The sequence below is a fragment of the Equus quagga genome, chromosome 16, assembly GCF_021613505.1.
Source record: "Equus quagga isolate Etosha38 chromosome 16, UCLA_HA_Equagga_1.0, whole genome shotgun sequence".
NCBI lineage: Eukaryota > Metazoa > Chordata > Mammalia > Perissodactyla > Equidae > Equus > Equus quagga.
Window position 1 is genome coordinate 63,997,093 of NC_060282.1, and position 20,256 is coordinate 64,017,348.

General features: G+C 37.1%; 1 protein-coding gene across 1 annotated transcript in view; it reads right to left on the reverse strand.

Moving 5' to 3' along the window:
• The window catches only part of ARMC1 (armadillo repeat containing 1), a 36,693-nt gene extending 18,412 nt beyond the window's left edge, over positions 1-18,281 (reverse strand). Inside the window, exons 1-3 of the mRNA XM_046642408.1 lie at positions 18,090-18,281; positions 12,644-12,864; positions 7,025-7,116 (exon numbers count right to left, since the gene is read on the reverse strand). Of these exons, the coding sequence (XP_046498364.1) occupies positions 7,025-7,116; positions 12,644-12,826 (275 nt within the window). The 5' untranslated portion in view covers positions 12,827-12,864; positions 18,090-18,281. The remainder of the gene's footprint in view (positions 1-7,024; positions 7,117-12,643; positions 12,865-18,089) is intronic.
• Between the last annotated feature and the right edge of the window lie 1,975 nt (positions 18,282-20,256).

Genomic DNA, 20,256 nt, shown 5'->3' on the forward strand with positions numbered 1-20,256 from the left:
CAGATTAGCAAAAATGGTTATATGAAATAAATACTCCCACCATCACCATTTTTAACTTCCTTATTTCGTAGTTCCAAAGTTTCATCATTTACATACAGTAGTAAATTCTATCTACTTAAAACCAAGATTTTAAAAGAATAACATAATTAAATCAAGGTGACGGTCTCACTGTTATGTTCTTCTGGTGCACCTCATAGGACTAATTTTATTGATACCCTTCCTATGAAACAGTTGAAGGAATACCTCTATTTATAGAACCAGATCTCTCTAAAAAGTAAGCAAAATGTTGTCTTAGGTGAAATGAAATTTACAAAAGCATATATGCAAAAATGAATTACAAACTAAGTTACTTCTTGATCTGGGCACCATATAAAGTATCACAAATATCTATGAGTATTGCTTTTCAACAAATCAATCATAAATAATTATTTTCTTATCTTGAAAAAGTGCTTTTAAAACCAAAAAGAAAAACCAAGAGCATCTAGTTTTAGAAGCTTAGTCTTTTTTTCCCTAAATAAACCAAAATTACTGTTCAAATACTATGATTCAAAACATTCACGTAGAAAAACTTTAGAGTTATACAGTACATCTGGCCATAAATGTAAGAGAGACTGTATAATTAAACAAGTATTAATTGCTCTAATCTTCTTCATCAAGAGAAAATTAAAAGAGCTGAGTAATGTCCTGGATTTAGTTTGGTCTTTAAAATCTGATATCTAGAAAAAAAGACTATCTTGAAAAGCTCTTTCATCTAAGTAATTGGAATTTTGCTCTTACTAACTTACTATACCATAATGAAGTATATTGATTCCTCACCACTTTTTCTAATTAGTTACCTATATTGGAAAGGTTCTAAATGTTATTCATAAAACACAACTTAAAGGTGAGCTCTGATCTTTATTATATATCAAAAATAATTTTCATTCTGAATATAAGCATATTTCCTTATTGGTCATAAACACAAATTCACTCTAATTCTAGATGCTGCTAATCAGATTTTATATTGCCCATAAAGGCCAGGTAAGATTTCCATACACTTCATGAAAGCAATAAATATACCATTTTACTTTTAAAGACTTGCTATTGTCCTTCGTAAAACTTCACAACTTTTCCTTTAGGAGTTGGTTTCAAATTTTTTTCTGTGTTGTTTACTAAAAAAAGTGTTCTTGTAACTTCTATGCAACCCAGAAAATCGTCCCTCATCTTTCAATGCAAAAACAATCCTAACTTTAAAAGAGTTCTAAGAAGGGAGTCAATAGCTCTGTTTTGGTAACAGGCAAGTCCAAGGTTGGGAAACTATGATCCTTGGGCCAAAGCCCATTCATTTACACATTATCTATGGCGGCTTTGACCCACAAGGGCACAGTTGAGTAGTTGCAACAGAGACTGCATGTTCAGCAAAACCTAAAATATTTTCTATCTGGCTTTTTACAGAAAAAAATTTGCTGATTTCTGTTCTAAATAATTTTTTTAAAAAACACTGAAGAAAAACTACAAAGGATGTGGAATAACATTAGCCATTAAGAATGATGCTTCAGGAAAATGGTTATATGGAAGAGTGCTCCTGATATATTGAGTAAACTACTACTACTGTGTTTATCTTTTCTAACATAGGCTGATATCAAATTTCTCAAAAGCAACACAAAAATCAAGGCAAAATGGAGCAGCATTTTCAACAATCTCAAGAAAACAGGTGAGTCACAGATCCTGTCCAGATGTCCCTCAAGTATCAAGGTTATAGAAAAAGAGTTTCAAACATGAAAGAACTCAAAGAATGTGTGAGCCTTTCTTGAGTAATCTACTAGCAAACAAGCTTTAACCAACCAAGAGATGACTGGAAAAACTTTACAGAAGGACTGACGATGAGCATTTTATATATTTAACTGTAGATCTAAGTTGAAAACAAAGGTCGGAAAGAGAAGAAGATATAAATGTTCTGACAAAGTAGAAATCATGCAACTTAGGGGTCAGACCAGTGATGCAGCGGTTAAGTTCATGTGTTCTGCTTCAGCAGCCTGGGGGTTCACCGGTTCAGATCCCAGGTGTGGACCTACAGACCGCTTATCAAGTCATGTTGTGGCAGGGATCCCACATATAAAGTAGGGGAAGATGGGCACGGACATTAGCTCAGAGCCAATCTTTCTCAGCAAAAAGAGGAAGATTGGTGGCAGATGTTAGCTCAGGGCTAATCTTCCTCAAAAAAAGGGAAATAATGCAACTCAAAAAGAGAAAGGAGAAGGGAGAAGAAAAAAAGGAAAGTAGAAAAAGCTCAATGACTATTAAACACATAATAGGTCAGAGTCAAAAGATACCATCAAAAACTAACAAACAAGATAGTGAAGTTTAAGTAAGAAAATAGGCAACTTAGAACATTTTTTAAAAGTATAGATACAAAGGTAACCTCTGTAACAATAAGATAAATCTTTCTAAGTATCAGAAGAACTTTTAAAATAAAAGAAAACATCATGTAGAGAAAGAAACACATCTACTATAACATGATACACATGGTAACTATAACAAAAAGGAGTTACAATGAAATACATCAGTCACTTCAATAAATATAAATGGACTTCGCTCACCAATTAAAAGAAAAAGATTTTTAATTTGGCTCACAAAACAAGACACAGCTAAAACCAAGTGATTCAGAAATAAAGGAATGGGTAAACACAGACCAGGCAAATAAAAATAATGAGAACATTGTGTACTGATATCAAACAGAGTAGAATTCCAGCCCCAAATCCAGCATTAAACATGACAAAGGGCACTTTTTTAATCCTAAAAGACATATTTCATGATGAATATATAAGCTATGAATATATATATACCAAATAAAGACATGTACAGACAGAGAAGATAAAGCAATTATTAAAATATTAAAATTTGGGGAATCTAGGTGTAGCGTATCTAGGTATAGTTGTACTGTTTTTATAACTTTTCTGTAAGTCTGCTATCACTTCAGTCTAAAATTTTAAAATATATATGTATAAACACATATTTAAATGAAAAGATAAATGGCCTTACAAGTTTTTTTGTATTTTCTAATTTTTCAGGAATAAACCACATACTCTATACTTGTAACAAGATTTTAAAAAATAAAAGAACACAGTAAAAAGGCATAAAGAAATGAAGCACATACTTTTCATCCAAGATTTTAGCAAGAAGAATAGACTACCATTTATTATGGCACTGTTTCAAAATCTAGAATTTTAGGAAGTTCTCCAGATGAAATGAGATATTTTAAAGTTGAGATGCCACATTTTATTAAAGTGGCTTTTATTTATAGTATACTTCATGTTAGATATTCACAAGTGCTTTTATAAAATGCATCTTATATCAGAAGCACTACTCCCGAAATACCAATTAACAAATGTCTTAAACTGGATTTAGATGTTCTCTAAGCTGGCATTTTGAAAATTCTCTTCACAAAGGGACCCAGGACTATACATAAAATGCAAAAGGGTTCTAACCTCTAATGACAAGTTTTTATTTAAGGAAGAGATTAAAATTAGAACATAATACCAGATTCGTTCTGAGTGACAAAGAACTAAAAATTCTCTTAACAACTACAGAATTAAAAGTAACAGTGAATTTGAAGTCAATCTAATCGTCAGTCAGTAAACACCGATTTGACCTCAACGAAAGCAAAACCTACTGTTGAATAACAGCAAAATCTCAGCAAAATTCTGTAACACAACATAATATGGTGATTAAAATTCTGTAACAAAACATAATATGGTGATTAAAGGTTGAAAATTTTAGTATACAGAATTTTCCCAGTTTTATAAAATATTCTTCTCTGCTTCCCACATGAAGAATAATCTCCACTCTCCCTACCTACTTCTGCTTTTTGGTTTCCTCTTAGATCACCGCCAGGTGAACAGTTTCTCTTCAGTCAATAAAGTAGCATCCCTCCACAAAAGATTTTCTTTGGTCTCTGGGCCTTTCTGGAGTATGGAAGGATCCTTCTGATACTTCCTTTGTGGCATAGTTCCATAGAATCATAGCTACTTCTCCCCTAACTCAGTACTCCTAAATAGAGAGAGAGTGATTGGAATTCCATTCTGACTGATTGGCTGTCACGGGGAAGCAATATCAAAGAAAATAATTAGGGTATATAACATAGATATCTTGTGCTATGGCTTACCAAGGTGACCTATATAAGAATGGGATGCCAATTAGTTCACAGACTAGTTAAGTTAGAATAGTGATAAATCAGTCATCTGAATCTGGTAACACAGACGTCAAAATGCAAAATAACGCCTAAAGAACAACGTTTACAGTGGCATTACAGTTATGCATACATAAAACTCACCCTGCTCCATATGAGTGGGGGCACTACGGCCTGGCCATTTGTGCCCAATGCAAGATTCATCTACAAGCTAATCCTTGCTTGGGAGCTCCCCACTGAGTTGGCTGTCAGATTTGCATTGCAATCTGAGACTCTCCTGGCCCCATTCAGTTTCTTCTCCACTTTCCTTCCACAGTTGTCAGATTTGCATTATAGTCTAAAGACTGCAGTCCAATCCTGCTTCATCCTCCTTTATCTTTACAACCCTTACCCCACAATAAACCTCTTCCACTTCTAACTCCATCTCAGAGTCTCCTTCCCAGATGATATACCAAGATAATGACCTGAAGTGACACACCACTTCTCTTTCAAGGATACAAGCAGTCTCCCTACTATTTTATAGACATATCTCTCATTTACATATACACACACTCACAAATGCATATGTACCATAACCTTAGCCAACCAAGCTAAGAAACTGTTTCATAGGTTAAATCTATGGTACCTCTAAAACGTGCTCTAAATCTTTAAAATTCAAATCTGAAGTATATTTTAATTTATCAACATTAATTTTTCATCTAATTTCTTACATTTTAACATTTTTAGCACATATTTTCAACTTCAATAACTACACCTGTTAAAGGAATACACAATCTTAAGTTCATTACATGACTAAAACAGCCCAACAGAAGCATCTATATTATGCTTAAAGCTTCCACTATTTCCAGCAAAACTAACAGGCCAGTAAAAATAGTAAACCATATGGCATTAAACCATACTAGGAACAAGAATAATGCAACCTAATATTTTATACAACACCTTAGAATTTACAAACATTTCTACATCTATTATCCCACTGGATCCTCAAGTACTTTGCAGTGTTACTACAGGCTTATAGATAAGGATTTTGAGGGTCAAAAGATTACCAGTCTGAAGTCAGAACTACAATCCAAATTTGTACTAATAGAATTGACGTCAAACTATAGGCAACGATTAACACAACTGAGAGCAGTCAATATTTCTGTTATTTATTCCTAACTGATCAACTGAATAAAAACAAGAAAAAAACTTCAATCTCTATGCTGTCATTATCAAAGATCAAGGTACCAAAGAACTATCCTATTGAAGCCAGGTACCTGAGGGTTACTGTAAATTCTCACTAAGAACATGATTATCCTTAGACCTTGTTCCCAACACAGACACAGATGAAAAGAAGTTAATCTTGTTAACTTGCTGTTTTCTTGTTTAACCAGAGGGGTGACTCAAGCATCACAAAGATTTATGAGCTTATTTTGCAGAAGAAAAAGAATGCCTTTAATGAAGTTACAATCACCAGATAAGCAGACCCCAGCCGCTGCTGATGCCCAGAAGTCTGACTGCCCAAGAGCTTATCAGGAGTGAAAGAAACACAGATTTCCCCTTTCGTTTCTCCAAAACTTCTCCTCCTAGCCCCTTAGCTCTATAGAACTCCCTGCTTTCTTGTTTTGTTAAGGAGGATTTGAAAGAACCTATTTGAATAAACCTTTCTCTACCTCCAAGCACCAGTGTCTCAGTGATTGGCTTACTGGGAAAAGCACACTTGAGATCAAGAGTTTCGTATCACCATCAGGTAGGTAACCCCATAAGAACAAATATTTAAGAAATCTCTAAAAAACAAGATTAATAATAATAAAATAAAATTTATCCAGAAACCAAGAACACTAAGAAAAGAACCCCACTGCCCTGGATGTCAGTTTAGATGATTCTCCACTGATACAATGTAACTTGCAGTGTTTGGGAATTACAGAAGAACTTTTGTGATCACTCAAGCCAAAAAATCTGCAAGATAAATTTTAAAAATCAAATAAATTGAATGGCTAGTTATTATAATTTTAAAGGCAGCCACACCTCATATAAGATCAAGATACAAAGTAAACTAAGATAAAGCCTCAGAAAGCACAGCTTTTTTGCTTCCAGACACAGTGGAAATATCAACACACTTAATCTTCAATTTCTGGCCTTCTACAAGGAAACCAGCAAGGCCTGAGAAAGGAGCAAAACCAGATTATCTCCAGAAGCAACACAGCTGAAGGACTACAGATAAGCAACTTGGCCTCTCTGTATTTTCCTCACCCATAAAACTGTTAACTGTCAAATCTACCTCGAAAAGTTGTAAATAACAAAATGCGACAATGAATATGAAAATCTTAGTAAGAAAAAGGTTTAATTAAAAACCACCCATTTGCTAGAATTCAAATTAAATGGCCGTAGTCTCTGAGAGACCTCTCAATGATGCTCAGGAAAATCTCACCAAAAGCCCTTTTTGGCCATCATTCTGATGAAGGTTCTTCTGAGTAAGACTAGGATGAAGTAACAAAACAACTGTGTACTACAGTGCTGCATATTCTCAAACACGACTAGTCCCCTGTGCTGCTCTGCTGGCAAATCAATTTCTATACACTCTACAAAACTTAGCCTATGAGACAGGATTTTTCTCTTTTTAAAAAAATTATTCGTAAGTACAATGTGTATCAACATTTTAAAGAAATTTGAGCATTTTCATAAGGTATTACTAATATCAATGTTTAAGAATAATCAGAACATTGACCATCAGAACATTTTCAGATAGATAACCCACAAAAGTATGCCTTTATGTTAGAATAAAAATTTTAGTAAAATTACATATTAACAATCAGTATAACGTTTAACCAAGATCATTTTTCTACTGCATTAAGAGACATTATCTACCGTACTTACTTCTGTATAACATTTTGCAAGCTTAACATCATACCCAGCTCTCCTTTCATCTTTTCTCTGTTAGCACGGCATTCTGCCAAGTATCGAAGAGCCTACAGCAGGAACAGTAATAGGTTAATTCACATGTCCAGACCATTCAAAATTAAACCCACTACTAACTTACTGCAAGAGAAAAAAGAGAGACAAACAGGTTTTTGTTTTTAGAATCAACTGGTTTTCAAGTGCTTAGAAGCTCTTCTTTAAATGTGATAATCAGAGCAGTCCCCAAGGAGAGAAGAGATCCTTTGAGCTGAAGTAGCTGAATCTGCTCTTTGAAATGAAGGTTCCTAACTTATCTGCAAGGTTAAAATCAGATTGTTCTGGTTTTATTTTTATCTTGACAGGATACAGGGAACTATATTCCATTTATTAATTTCAGGAAGTAGTCCCAATAGCCATCATTTCCCTAGATGCTTTTTACATATTAATTAAAATAAACTGCTGAGGGGTACAAAACACACAATCACCTTATGGAATGAACTGCTTTAGTTTTACAATTCACCTCTAAAATGTCTTTTTCTACTGAAAAGCAAAAGATGAACTCACTCTCACAAATTTCTATTATGTGAGTTTAATTTTTCTAGGGTGCTTTCCTCTTAAGATTTAAAGTACATTTTTGCAAGTATTTCCTTCACCTGCCGATTCTTTAGGGTTTTCATCTAGCTGTTCTACAGACCTCCTAACCTCTCATTATTCACTGAAGGCTCGGGTACCTGGTTCTCAGGAGAATACCTCTGTGAAATACACCATCCGAAACTCTGCCATCTCAGTCCACTGACTTACACATTTTCTACTGGTCCTCTACACTACATTTTCAAAGCGCCTGGTCATTACCAAAAATCTATGAAATCGCAAATTCAACCACCTCTCTCTGACTACAATCTCCTATCCCTTCTGCAATAAAAGCGTACCTTTCATCCTACCTTGATTTTCACTTCAGCCCACAAAGTATTAACTGCCATGGAAACTGCCCTCCCTCCATAAAAAACTAACAAACAGGACAACATATATTAAACACCCTGGACAAGAGGAAGCAAAAGATTGTAATCCCTCAGAGAAGAGAAATGATGAGATGGGGCTGACAAGTGCCCCATCTTACTGCTCTGGAGGCAGTTTCCAGACTGCAGCACAGGCAGAGGGAGCCCGAATGGAGCCCAGGGGTCTTGCAGTCAGGGAGGCAGAGATCAGAGTTGGGGAGGTTGGGGCAGTACAGTATAAAAAAAAAATAAATGTTTGGGTTTTGTCCAGAACCTGGCACAGAGTTCCTAACACCCTTGGAATTTTCTGAGCGATCAGAGTGTCTGTTATTGTTCATAAGGAGGCCCTTTTGATCACAACTGAGTTTATGTGAAAGAAGCAAGTGAGGCTGGGGTCCCTAAACAGCCCAGGTATGGGGCTGGTCACTAGAAACATCAAGTGATTAGAGGGTGGGAACTATCAGCCCCATCCACTGACCTGGGGGGCAGAGGGGGCTGGAGATTGAGCTGTATAAAAATTCTTGAATTACAAGATCCAGAGCTTCCGAACTGGTAAATACATCCACTTGCCTGGAGGGTGGGACGCTCCAACTCCACAAAGTTCCTGCACTCAGGACCCTTCCAGACCTATGTACCTGTTCACTTGTATCCTTTATAATAAACTGGTAAATGTAAGTAAAGCGGCTTCCCGAGTTCTGTGAGCCATTCTAGCAAATCATCAAACCTGAGATGATACTATGGAATACAGGCTGCTTTGAATTCACTCTACAAAATCTAAAAGTCAGTCTTGAAAGAATCAAACTGATCCCAAGTAACTTAAATGCCACCCAGAACAAAGTTTAAGAATATTTATAGGGATACCAAAAACCCAAAACCATCACATTTGTAATGTCTGCCATGTGATTAAAAATTATCAGTCATGAGAAGCAGGAAATTATGACCCATAACCAAGAGGAAAAAATCAATAGAACCAACCAAGATATGAGAGATATGGAATTAGAAAATAAGGCTTTAAAACAGCTATTATGAATATGCTCCATATGCTCAAGGATGAGTAGGAAAACATGAGCATGGTGAGGAAAGACATGGAAGATCTAACGAAAAGACCCAAATGCAACTTCTAGAGGACAAAAACATAATACCTGAAATGAAAAGCGCACTGCATGGATTAATAGCAGAACAGACACTACAGAAAAAGAGATCAGGGAACTTGAAAATGTAGCAATAGAAACTACCGAAGGGGCCGGCCCAGTAGCACAGTGGTTAAGTTTACAAGTTCCGTTTTCGCGGCCTGGGGTTTGCTGGTTCAGATCCCAGATGTGGACCTACGCACAGCTTGCCAAGTCATGCTGTGGCAGGCATCCCACACATAAAGTAGAAGAAGATGGGCACAGATGTTAGCTCAGGGCCAGTCTTCCTCAGCAAGAAAAAGAGGAGGACTGGCAACAGATGTTAGCTCAGGGCTAATCTTCCTCAAAAAAAAAAAAAAGAAAAATACCCAAAATGAAGCACAGAGAGGGAGGAATAAAGACTTAAAAGAAACAAAAGGAGCAGAGCAACAGTGACCTGTGGGACAACATGAAGTATCCAACATACACGTAACTGGAAACCCAGGAGAGTAGTGAGAGGGAGGTGACAGAAAAAACTTGAAAAAACAATAGATGACAGTTTACCAAAATTGATGAAAACTATAAACCCACAGATCCAAGAAACTCAACAAATCCCAAGCAAAACAAGAACAAAAACAGAACACAAAGAAAACCATCCATATCAAGGACATCATAATCATTTACTCAAACCAAGGGAGAGAGTCACAAAAGAAGCCAGAAAGAGGGATTATTTGGAGAGGAAGAAATACAAGAAATAGAGCAGTCTTCTTATTAGAAATCATATGAGCCAGGCAAAGGAACAACATCTTTTAAAGTACTGGAAAAAAGGCCACTAGCAAACCTGCATTACAAAATATGTTAAAGTTCTTCAGGCAGGAAAAAAAGGAACCAGTAGAGATGTGAATCTATATTAAGGAATGAAGAACACCAGAAATGGTAAATATGTGGATAAATAAAAAATACATTTGATCTTCAAATTTTTTAATCTCTTTAAAAGATAAATGTTTAAAGCAAAAAAAACGGTAGATTTTTTAACATATGTGAAAGTAAAATGTATGACAAAAAGTAGGATGAGAGGAGGAAATGGAAATATATTGTTGTGTGATTCTTACACTCTACGTGAAGTGTATGATTTATCCAAATGTGGACTGTGATAAGTTAAAGATGCATATTGTAAACCTAAAGCAAATTGTTAAAAAATTAAAATAAAAACAAGAGTACAGCTAATAAGCCAACAGTGAAAATAAAATGAAATTAAAAACACCACACCTGTTCTTCAACCTCACTGGGAACTTTCACCCACTGATCCCTCTTTCTCCTTAGCTCTGTGCCTCCATGACTTGACTTCCCTTCCTATTCGGCCTAGCGTCTACAGTCTGTCATTTCAACCACCCTCTTGCCAAAATCCTAAACTCCCTTCAATAGTTGTTCTGTCCAACTTACCTGGCCAAGAATCAACCCTGAGCAAATCCAACTATTTCACTCCCAGGGCCTATAACAGGCCTGAGGCGGGGTGAGAAAGGAGTTTCCTAAGCCGTAAGTATCCTGTCAATTCAGTGTTACTACGCTAATCAGCCCCTCAACGCTGTGAACAATCTCACCGTTCTCCTCAGGTAGCAACCTTTCCCATTCTCTCTAACTATGAGAGCCTTCTCCTCAAACCTCTCCCACTCGAGCAGCTCCTTGCCTTCTGAATTTAAACAGGTTCAAGTTAGTCTACTTAAAAACCAAAACAAAACAAACTTCCTTCAATCCCAAGTCCCTACCTAAAGACCAACACCCTCTCTCTTCTCATCCTTATGGCAATTCTTAGTGAAACAGAACCAAAAGTAGGGTCCATGCAAATTTTCCCATTTGTTACTACTGTTCACTCATATCAGTGTCTGTTTTGCCTATTAAGCTTCAGTCTATGAAGATAAAATAGGAAATTTGTATTATGAAGTTTGATTTTCAAAAAGGAAAAGCCTATATTACTTTTCTGTATGAATTTGTGAAATTAGCCTAAACGGGAATTTATCATAGGTCCCTAAGTAAAGGACAATGAGTTTAAAATTTTCTATTATATTAATTTTCTTTTAAACTTCCTGTTATGACAATTTCAGAAGACACAAAAGCAGAGAAAATGTGTGGTGACCTCCATGTACCCATCATTCAGCTTCAACAATTATCAACCACTTGACAATCTTGTTTCATCTATCTCCCCCACTGGTAACCACACTGGAGCAGTTTACAGCACATCTCAGGAAACATATAATTTCATTTGTAAATACATCAGTACAGCTCTAAGAAATTAATGTGTTTTTTCAAATTAATGTTAATACTATTAATACTCTACAAAAGTAATAATCGTCTTTTAATATCATCTACTATCTGATCCATATTCATTTCAAGCTATCTGAAAATAGGTTTATGGTTGATTTGGTCAAATCAGGATCCAGGTCAGGTCCACATATTTATTACACCCGGCTGATCCAACCCTTAAGTCTCTTTTTTAATCTCTAATGGTTACTGCTATCCCTCTCCTCCACCCCAACTATTTAACCCCAATAAACGGTCTTCCTTTTTAATGCAATATATTGTTCATAGAACCGGACTGTTTGTTCTCCAGAAATTACCACATTCTAGATTTGCCCGATTGTCTTGTCTTGTTCTTCAACATGTTTCTCTAGCCCCCATATTTCTCGGAACATGGTAGTTCCTTTTGCATTATTAGCTATGTTCTTGTATATTTTTCTCTTTTCCTCTCCTTTTCTTAATATTAAAACAAGTGCCATGTCCATCTACTGATGAAGGGATAAACAAAATGTGGCATATCCACACAGCAAAATATTATTCAGCCATAATATGGAGTACTGATCCATGTTACAATGTGGATGATCCTTGAAAACATTATGCTCAGTGAAAGAAATCAGTCATAAATACCACATATTATATGATTCTGTTTATACAAAAAATAGGCATTTTTGTCACAATAGGCAAATAGAAAGAGAAAGTAGTGGCTGCTTAGGGAAAGGGGTGGAGGATTGGAGAGCAATGGGTGAAGACTACAGTTTCTTTCTGACGTGATGAAAATGTTCTAAAATTGATTGTGGTGATGGTTGCACAACTCTATGAATATACAATATACTAAAAACCACTGAATTGTACATTTTAAATAGGTGAATTGTATGGTACGTGATTTACATCTTAATACAGCTGTTACATATGATATAATCCTTAAGATTTCTTGTTAAGTGAAAAAAGTAAGTTGCAGAACATTCCATGCATGTAGTATGCTACCATTCATGTCAAACAATAAAAACGATATAGTATGCTACCATTTATGTAAAAGGACTATGCACACAGATAAATGTTTTCACATATAGAAATGGAGACTTACTATTATTTGCTCTGGAGTGACTTTTAATTTTTTTTACCACGTCATCTAACACTTTTTCAAATTCTCCTAATACAAAATTATGACACTGAGATTGAAATTACTAAAGGCAACTTACGAGCAAAGCTGAGTGGACAACAGGGGGGTTGGGATGGTCCATAAATAAAATAAGGCCAGGCAGACATCCTTGATCCTGGACAATGGCTCTTCTATTTAACGGATCTGCTGCGAGATCCCGGAGCTGGTTAACTACCGAGAGAGCATCAGGTTCTTCATTCATGGTGGAGGAGGAAGAATTCATCTTCTATGCCATACACATGAACAAAATCTCCTTAAATTCTGTAGAAATGGTTTGCAAAATTAGTTCTAGGCTGCTGAGATACGTTATGACATTTATTAAACAACCAGGATTACAACACCTTTGGAAAGAAACAGATGAACCCAAATCACACAAGAACTTAAGAATTGGCAATTCCACAGTTTAAGTAAAATGAACATAAGAAGCTGACTAAAAAAAAATCAAGTTATTTATGTGTGCACAATGTTTAAAGAACATATGTCATCTTCAATATTCCAATAAATTTCTTTTTAGCAATACATATTTTAACACTAAAGTCACAATAAACAAGATCTTTACAGTTCAAGCTTGTAACCTTCGCTACACTTCTCACACTGTAACACTGCCAGTGCTTTTCTCCTCTAGAACATTTCTGGAGCCTAAGACAAGTGCTTCAGGGAAAAGCGGCTTGCTGACAGCTTTTTTTCTTATTCATCTAGGAACAAAACCCAGCATACTGGGTCTCCAAGAGATCAAATCTCCCAGGAAAAGGGAGGGAGTCAAAGAAGGCTGTGAACAAATAAACCTCACGCCAGTGGAGCTTAAGATAATCACACTGAATCTGAACTGACTCTAAGCACACCTGTCCATCTCTGAGTGGGCCATATTCAGAACGAGGAAACAGAATTTGAGGTAATTCATTTCACAGATAAGCAGTCACAGAGAAGTCAAATAACTTGCCAAAGGTGACAAAAGCTAGTTAGTAGAGAACTGGGCTAAAATCTTACTATCTCCTAAACTGGTCAGCAGCCTTTCCACTTCACGTACAGTCCTTTTAAATTCAGCATAGCCTTTTCCCACAACAGTAAACCAGATATTCTAGAAAACGTAACACACTAAACATACAAAAGCCAAAGAAACAAAACATCAAGGAATAATCTTCATATGAGCAGAAAGTTCAAAATAATAACTTCAATTATAAAGTTACACAATACGTTCCTTATTTGGAAGAATATAAAGGTATAAATACTTCCCACAAATTAGCAAGTTTCATGCTAACTTCAACAGCAATGCCAACTAAGGGAGGGTGGATGGGGACAAAATTATAAATCCAGAAAGGGTCTTAAAGTTATTTTGGGGGAAAAGGTAATAAACAAGAACTGGCCTTACCATGTATTGAAATATACAGTTATAAAGAGTAAAGCAGTAATACTGGTGGTTGGGTGGCGGGGGTGGCTAGAGAGAGAGAGAAAGATACTACCGGGGCCAGCCCAGTAGCTCAGTCGTGAAGTTCCCATGTTTCGCTTCAGCAGCCCAGGGTTCACCAGTTTGGATCCTGGGTGCCGACCTACACACTGCTTGTCAAGCCATGCTGTGGCAGGCATCCCACATATAAAGTAGAGGAAGATGGGCATGGATGTTAGCTCAGGGCCAGTCTTCCTCGGCAAAAAGAGGAGGATTGGCAGGAGATGTTAGCTCAGGGCTAATCTTCCTCAAAAAAAAAAAAAAGATACTACTCCCAGGAAAACTATTTACACATTCAATACTGTAAGAAAGCAGGTTCCACCATGTGGTAAGTGTGATTTTAGGCAATCACTTAAACTCTTTGTCTCAGTTTCTTCATCCATAAAATGGGGTCAATTACAGCAGCTAGCAAATGGTATTCTGTCCAAATGAAATGACAATACACATAAAAGACTTAGACTAGTTCTGGCACATAACACATGTTCAATAAATGATAGGTATACATTATACAGAGTCAAAAATCAAGGAAAAATAGTTAAGATTATTCAATAAATGGTACTGAATAACTTCTAAGCAATTTTAAAACCACTGCTAAGGATCTTTAACTTATACCATATGCCCAAAAAAAATAATATTCCAGATAAAATATATCAAATTAACAGTTAAACTTTTTAAGTCTGCAAGCAAATGCAAAATAAAGGACTAAGAAAACAGGGTTTTATAAGGATAGTATTTGGCAGGAAATTTTCTCAAAATGAAAATATTATAGTTACTATGGCAACAAAAAAAAAAGTAATAGACTGAATACACAGAGATAAGACTAAAAGGTTTGAGGGCCTGTTGCCTCTTAGGTGCCTCTATTATCAACACCCTGAATATCCCTGTTTACAAACCAGCTTACCATGAACTTTCCGTGCTGTCATCAGCACAAATCCTACCCAGAATGGAACCTGCAGAACAAATTACTGGCTCAAAGGACCAAGTCGAGTCATAGTTAAGAACCAGATACTCTGGGTGTTGGCTTTTTGCATACAACATGGGCCTTAGAACTGGAGCGCTCCATTGTCATCGAAGGAGTCCTCAGAGAACTATTCAGTGAGAATGACTCTGAAAAAGTTATGGCCTTCCTGTTCCTTCGAGATGAACAAAGTCAAAACAGTTAAAACTTCTAATCTTCAAAGCCCACTGATGAGAGGACTCAAATCAGGATCTGCCTGGGAAAAGGCTGGGAATACCACAAGGCATCAAAGATCCTACCATAACAAGCAGAGGCAGCAGGTGCAGTCAAGCGTTGCAATTCCTATGACACTTAAATAAGGCAAGAAAAGCGGGCAGAAACTGTGATCTGCCCCCTAAATCAGGTGAGTTTTTATATAAAACTTCAGGAGAGAACACCTCAGTGTTAAGAGTTCATTTTCCTTATTTTAATATTCTTGACATCTGAGAATTGCCTAAATCCTGTGAAATGACTGGACTGCAGAGTTCACACAACAGATTTTATAAGATAGGTATGAAACAGTTGAGAAAATGGGAACATGTAAGTAAAAGTTAGAATTTTAACCCCAATTCATGTATTAGATACATTTAAGTGTTTTTGTGTTAATTCTATCAATTTCTCACACATAAGTTGTTTGATAAAAATGTTAGCCTTCATAGGAAAAAGGTTTTATTTTGTTGGGGGTTTTTTTGAGGAAGTCCAGCCCTGTGCTAACATCCACTGCCAATCCTCCTCTTTTTGCTGAGGAAGGTTGGCCCTGAGCTAACATCTGTGCCCATCTTCTTCTGCTTTATATGTGGGACACCTGCCACAGCACAGCTTGATAAGCAGCGCACACGTCTGCGCCTGGGATCTGAACCAGTGAACCCCAAACCACCAAAGCAGAGGGGGCAAACTTAAGCACTATGCTACTGGGCGGGCCTCAGAAAAAGGTTTTTAAATGATGTATTTTGGTATTCATTCTATCCTACCCTCTCTTATTACCAAATTTGGCAGACCTCAAAATAATTTTTAAATAACTTTTTAAATTCACTGATCTGTGAAGTTTTATAGCAACAAAGAACCATAATGTAAGTTAAAAAAAAGAAAGAAAAACCCTCTCTTCTCTTCCCTTCTTCTACAATGAGTACTGCATTAGGTCAAAAGAAAATAAGCTTACTTTCTAGCTGCATTTTTCATATAAAATACTAACGCCAAGGTGTGGACCTGGATAGCCTATTTCCAAATAAGCTGGGATTATTTTTAAAATGCAGATTCCAGCCCCAACTCCAGACTTAAAAAGGAATTCTTGGCAGTAGAGGCCAAGACTTATCTTTAATAAGTACACCAGGAGATTCCTGGTGCAAATAAGAGCCATTAAAACTTTATGTTGGTCTATAAATGCATGTCCTTTTAACATGGCTATGAACATCTGAATGAAACCCTCAACATTAAAACTCTACAAGATACTGTCTTTAACTACTGAACAACATGAGGGTAACTGAATTTGGGACTAGGGTTCAGTTTTACTACCAGATAACCAAATTAATAAATTGGAAAAACCATTAGCAGTAGTAAATCTACCCGCTCCTTCCAAAGAAGTTGACTGGAAGCTCTAGACCAATGGAACAAAACTGTGGGGGAAAATTATGGTGGGGAATTTGTGCAAACTGTGCGAGAGTAAACAGAAAGTTCCTGAAATTTAATTGTCAGCAGTAGTTTCTAACATCTCTTTTGTCTCAGCCTTTTTAAGACGAGCACGTGTCTTACAAGTTAGTTTTGAATTACTATTTAAATATTCATGCCTATTTTAAGATTTTTGGCTACAAAGCTAAAATTGCCAATACAGATATATTTAATTAAAGAATAAAAATCACAGCCTAACTAGCAAATAAGGAAAATGTGAAAAAAACACTTTCTCCTTGTCTTTATAGTTCCAGTCTCATTAGAACACAAATGGATATACTGCATATCTTTTATTTTCTCTTTTTGTTTAGCTCAATGTGGACAAATCATTATAAGACAAACAATCCTCCCCAATTTTTAACGAGCATTCTCTGATCACTTAAGAGATCTTGTTAAAATTCAGACTGATTCAGTAGGTGGGGCGAGACCTGAGATTCTGCATTTCCAACAAGCTGCCAAGTGAGAGCTGTACTGCTGGTCAGGGAACCACACTTTGAGAAGCTAGGGAACAGATGTGAAACATCTGTAATTAGGGAGATGTCTAAAAGATTTTCTTTTCTTTCAGCCAAGATTTACCATTCAACTCAAAGAAGTATTTAGCTCTCATATACTAATTGCTGCGGAGGGTACACACACAACCTAAATCCATACTCAGTTAAGCTAGTTTCTAAAAAATAACATAAGAAGTGAGATCGAATATGGCTTTTCCCTTATCAGTAACTAACTGTAACTCTTTGAGAGGCTCGATTACCTCCTTTGAGTCTCAGTTTCCTCATATAATAATCCTGAGTGGTTGTCCGGATCAAAGAAAATAAGAACTTAAGATGATATAATAGAGCACCAGCAATTACCAAACAAGAACACTTGATCCTATGGGGACTTCTCTTCTGCCAGGTGATGGGGTATGTTCTGCACGTCCCTAACACAGCAGTACATTACCACGAAAGCTGCTGCTAACAGCATGAATGCCCCCCAAGAGCAGTTTCTTAAATACAGAGATGTAAACAGTGGTCTCTCTTGAACGAAGACAAACAGAATCGTGACCTCCTACTCGTAACAGACATGCAGGTGCACAAAACTAATAGAAGGTTACCAAAGAACAACCTGGAGAGATGAAGTGACATGACATCCATTAATGCTGCTAGGGCTCGTAAAAACCAGACTGCAGGGGAAGGAGAGGAAGTGAACAAATCTAACATTTTCACAGCAGACATGGGAGCAGGACGCTTTAAAGCGTCTGGCGGGACGCACTGCCGGGTCCTGACAAGGAAGCAGGCCGAGCGCCCCCGCCCAGGCCGATTCGCCGACTTGGTGCAGGGGCCGCTTTCCGCGGCCTTCCGGGCTCCACCGCTTTGTCTGCCGCCCCTGGACCCTACATACCGCGCCAGAGCTTTAGGAGTCCAGAGCCGGCCGCACCATCAGGGCCACAACAATGGATGAGGTGGAGGGACCAAGGAGACACGAAACGGGTCCCTCTGTTCCCAGCAGCGACCTCGGCGACAGCAAACGACCGGACTAACTCTACAAGCCAAAGAGCGAGGGCGCTGGCGGGGAAACGCTCTCTTCCATGACCCCGCCACCTCCGTCGGTTCTGCCCTCTCATTGGCTGATATCATCCCAACGCGAGGATAAGACATCCAATCCGAAAAGGCTTTCTTAGACTAAAGCGTTCATTGGTGACCTAGGGAAATGCCCCAAGTATTGAACAGAAGAGCCCAATGAGAACCCAGAAACACTGAATTGGCCCAAACGACCCTCCGTCCACTACACTGTAAACAAGGAAACTTGATTCCAGCTGCGGCGGCGTCGTACTTTCCCGACTACAAGTCCCAGGGTTCTGGCGCTGGAGGAGGTTGTGTGCTTCTGCCTTCAGAAATTCGAGTTAAACGTTTTTTTCTCTAGCAACTCTTTCATAATATTTTCGTAATATTTCATTGCCTTCTGTGAGTCTTAATTAATAATCTTTAAAAGTTTTTTTTTCAGTTTTTACTAAAAAGAATGTTAGTAGTCTATTAGGCTTTTCTTGGATTTGGTTCACTTCTGCCTTCCTAGCAGCACGAAGGCTGCAAAATACAATTTTTTCTTTGTTTTAAATAGTCCCCCTTTGGGGGGACGATTTTTTCGGAAAGGGATTTCTGATCAGAGAATTTTCTCAAATTCATCGTGAAGTATTTTTAATTATAGTTTATCAGAGTAAGGATTTATATACTTGTTTAGTCGATGGCAGTCACTAAAGGTTTTGTTTTATTTAGGTATAGATTTTGTTTTTAAAAAATATTTCTTTCAATGTAAATGTAATCTAAATCCCAAAGGCCAGTCTGAGAATAATGCATCCATTGCACTCAATAACCTCACAGAATAGATTCTGGATTCTCTTTTGTAGTCTGATTCTGCCACATAGCTCATATATTAAAGTCAGAAGGAATTTAAGAGGCTTCTAATGGAGAAAGAGTGTGAGTGAGAATAAATATCCTAGACTGTATTCTATGGTAATATCTCCAATACTTTGATTCATCTGTAAGTGAATCTAAAAACTACATGGTTACTTCTCAAATTTCTTTGCTTTCCTTTATTCTTGGTTATCCTTCTCTTCTAATAAACTCAAGAAGTAAATAGCAAAGTAAAGTTACGTAGAACACTTCTCTTTCCCATCTTTTGACCTATAACAAAAACAAGTCTGGCATAGGTTTTGTTTCCTAAAGTCACGAGAGAGAGGTAGTAAGTGAATACTATGTCTAAAATAAAAAGAAAAAAAGAGATGATGTATAGTGTCCAGTGGCAGAAACACCAGCCTCATTTGTAACAATCAACCAGACCAATCGAATGCTGGAACTGAAAAACAAAAGGAAAAAAGGAAATCATACACGTAGAAAGCTGGAAAAAAGTACACATAAGAAGTCTAGGGGCCAGCCTGGTGGGTAGTAGTTAAGTTCGAGTGCTCAGTTCAGTGGCCCGGGTTTGCAGGTTCGGTTCCCTGGGCACAGACCCAGCACCACTGTCAAGCCACACTGTAGTGGCATCCCGCATAAAATAGAGGAAGATTGGTACAGATGTTAGCTCAGGACCAACCTTCCTCAAGCAAAAAGAGGAAGCTTGGCAACAGATGTTAGCTCAGGACCAATCTTCTTCACAAAAAAAGAAGTCCAGAGGGCGCAGTCAGGGTAAACATAACCCATTTGATTAAGTAAATGAAATTTCATTCAGTATTGTTATTAAAAACAACTCAATAACCCAGGAAAGTAAACTTGCTAATCTTGCTAAGTTAATTTGTATATTACGAAGGGAAAAGACATTCAGGATTTTCCCAACTAGTAATTGATGACATAGGTTTTTGGCACTCTCCAGAACGTATGTTTAATAAAGTCTTTACTTTTTGGAAATTCACAATCTAAAATTAAATATAATCACGGTTCTGACATTAAAGTATTGAGAAGACTAATTCTTCCTAGCAAAATGCCCTTACAGAGAGTACATGACTGGCATTAAAAACAGGGGATGTAATCACAAAAAATAATTACCAGCTTCATAAGCACCTATGGATTACTAT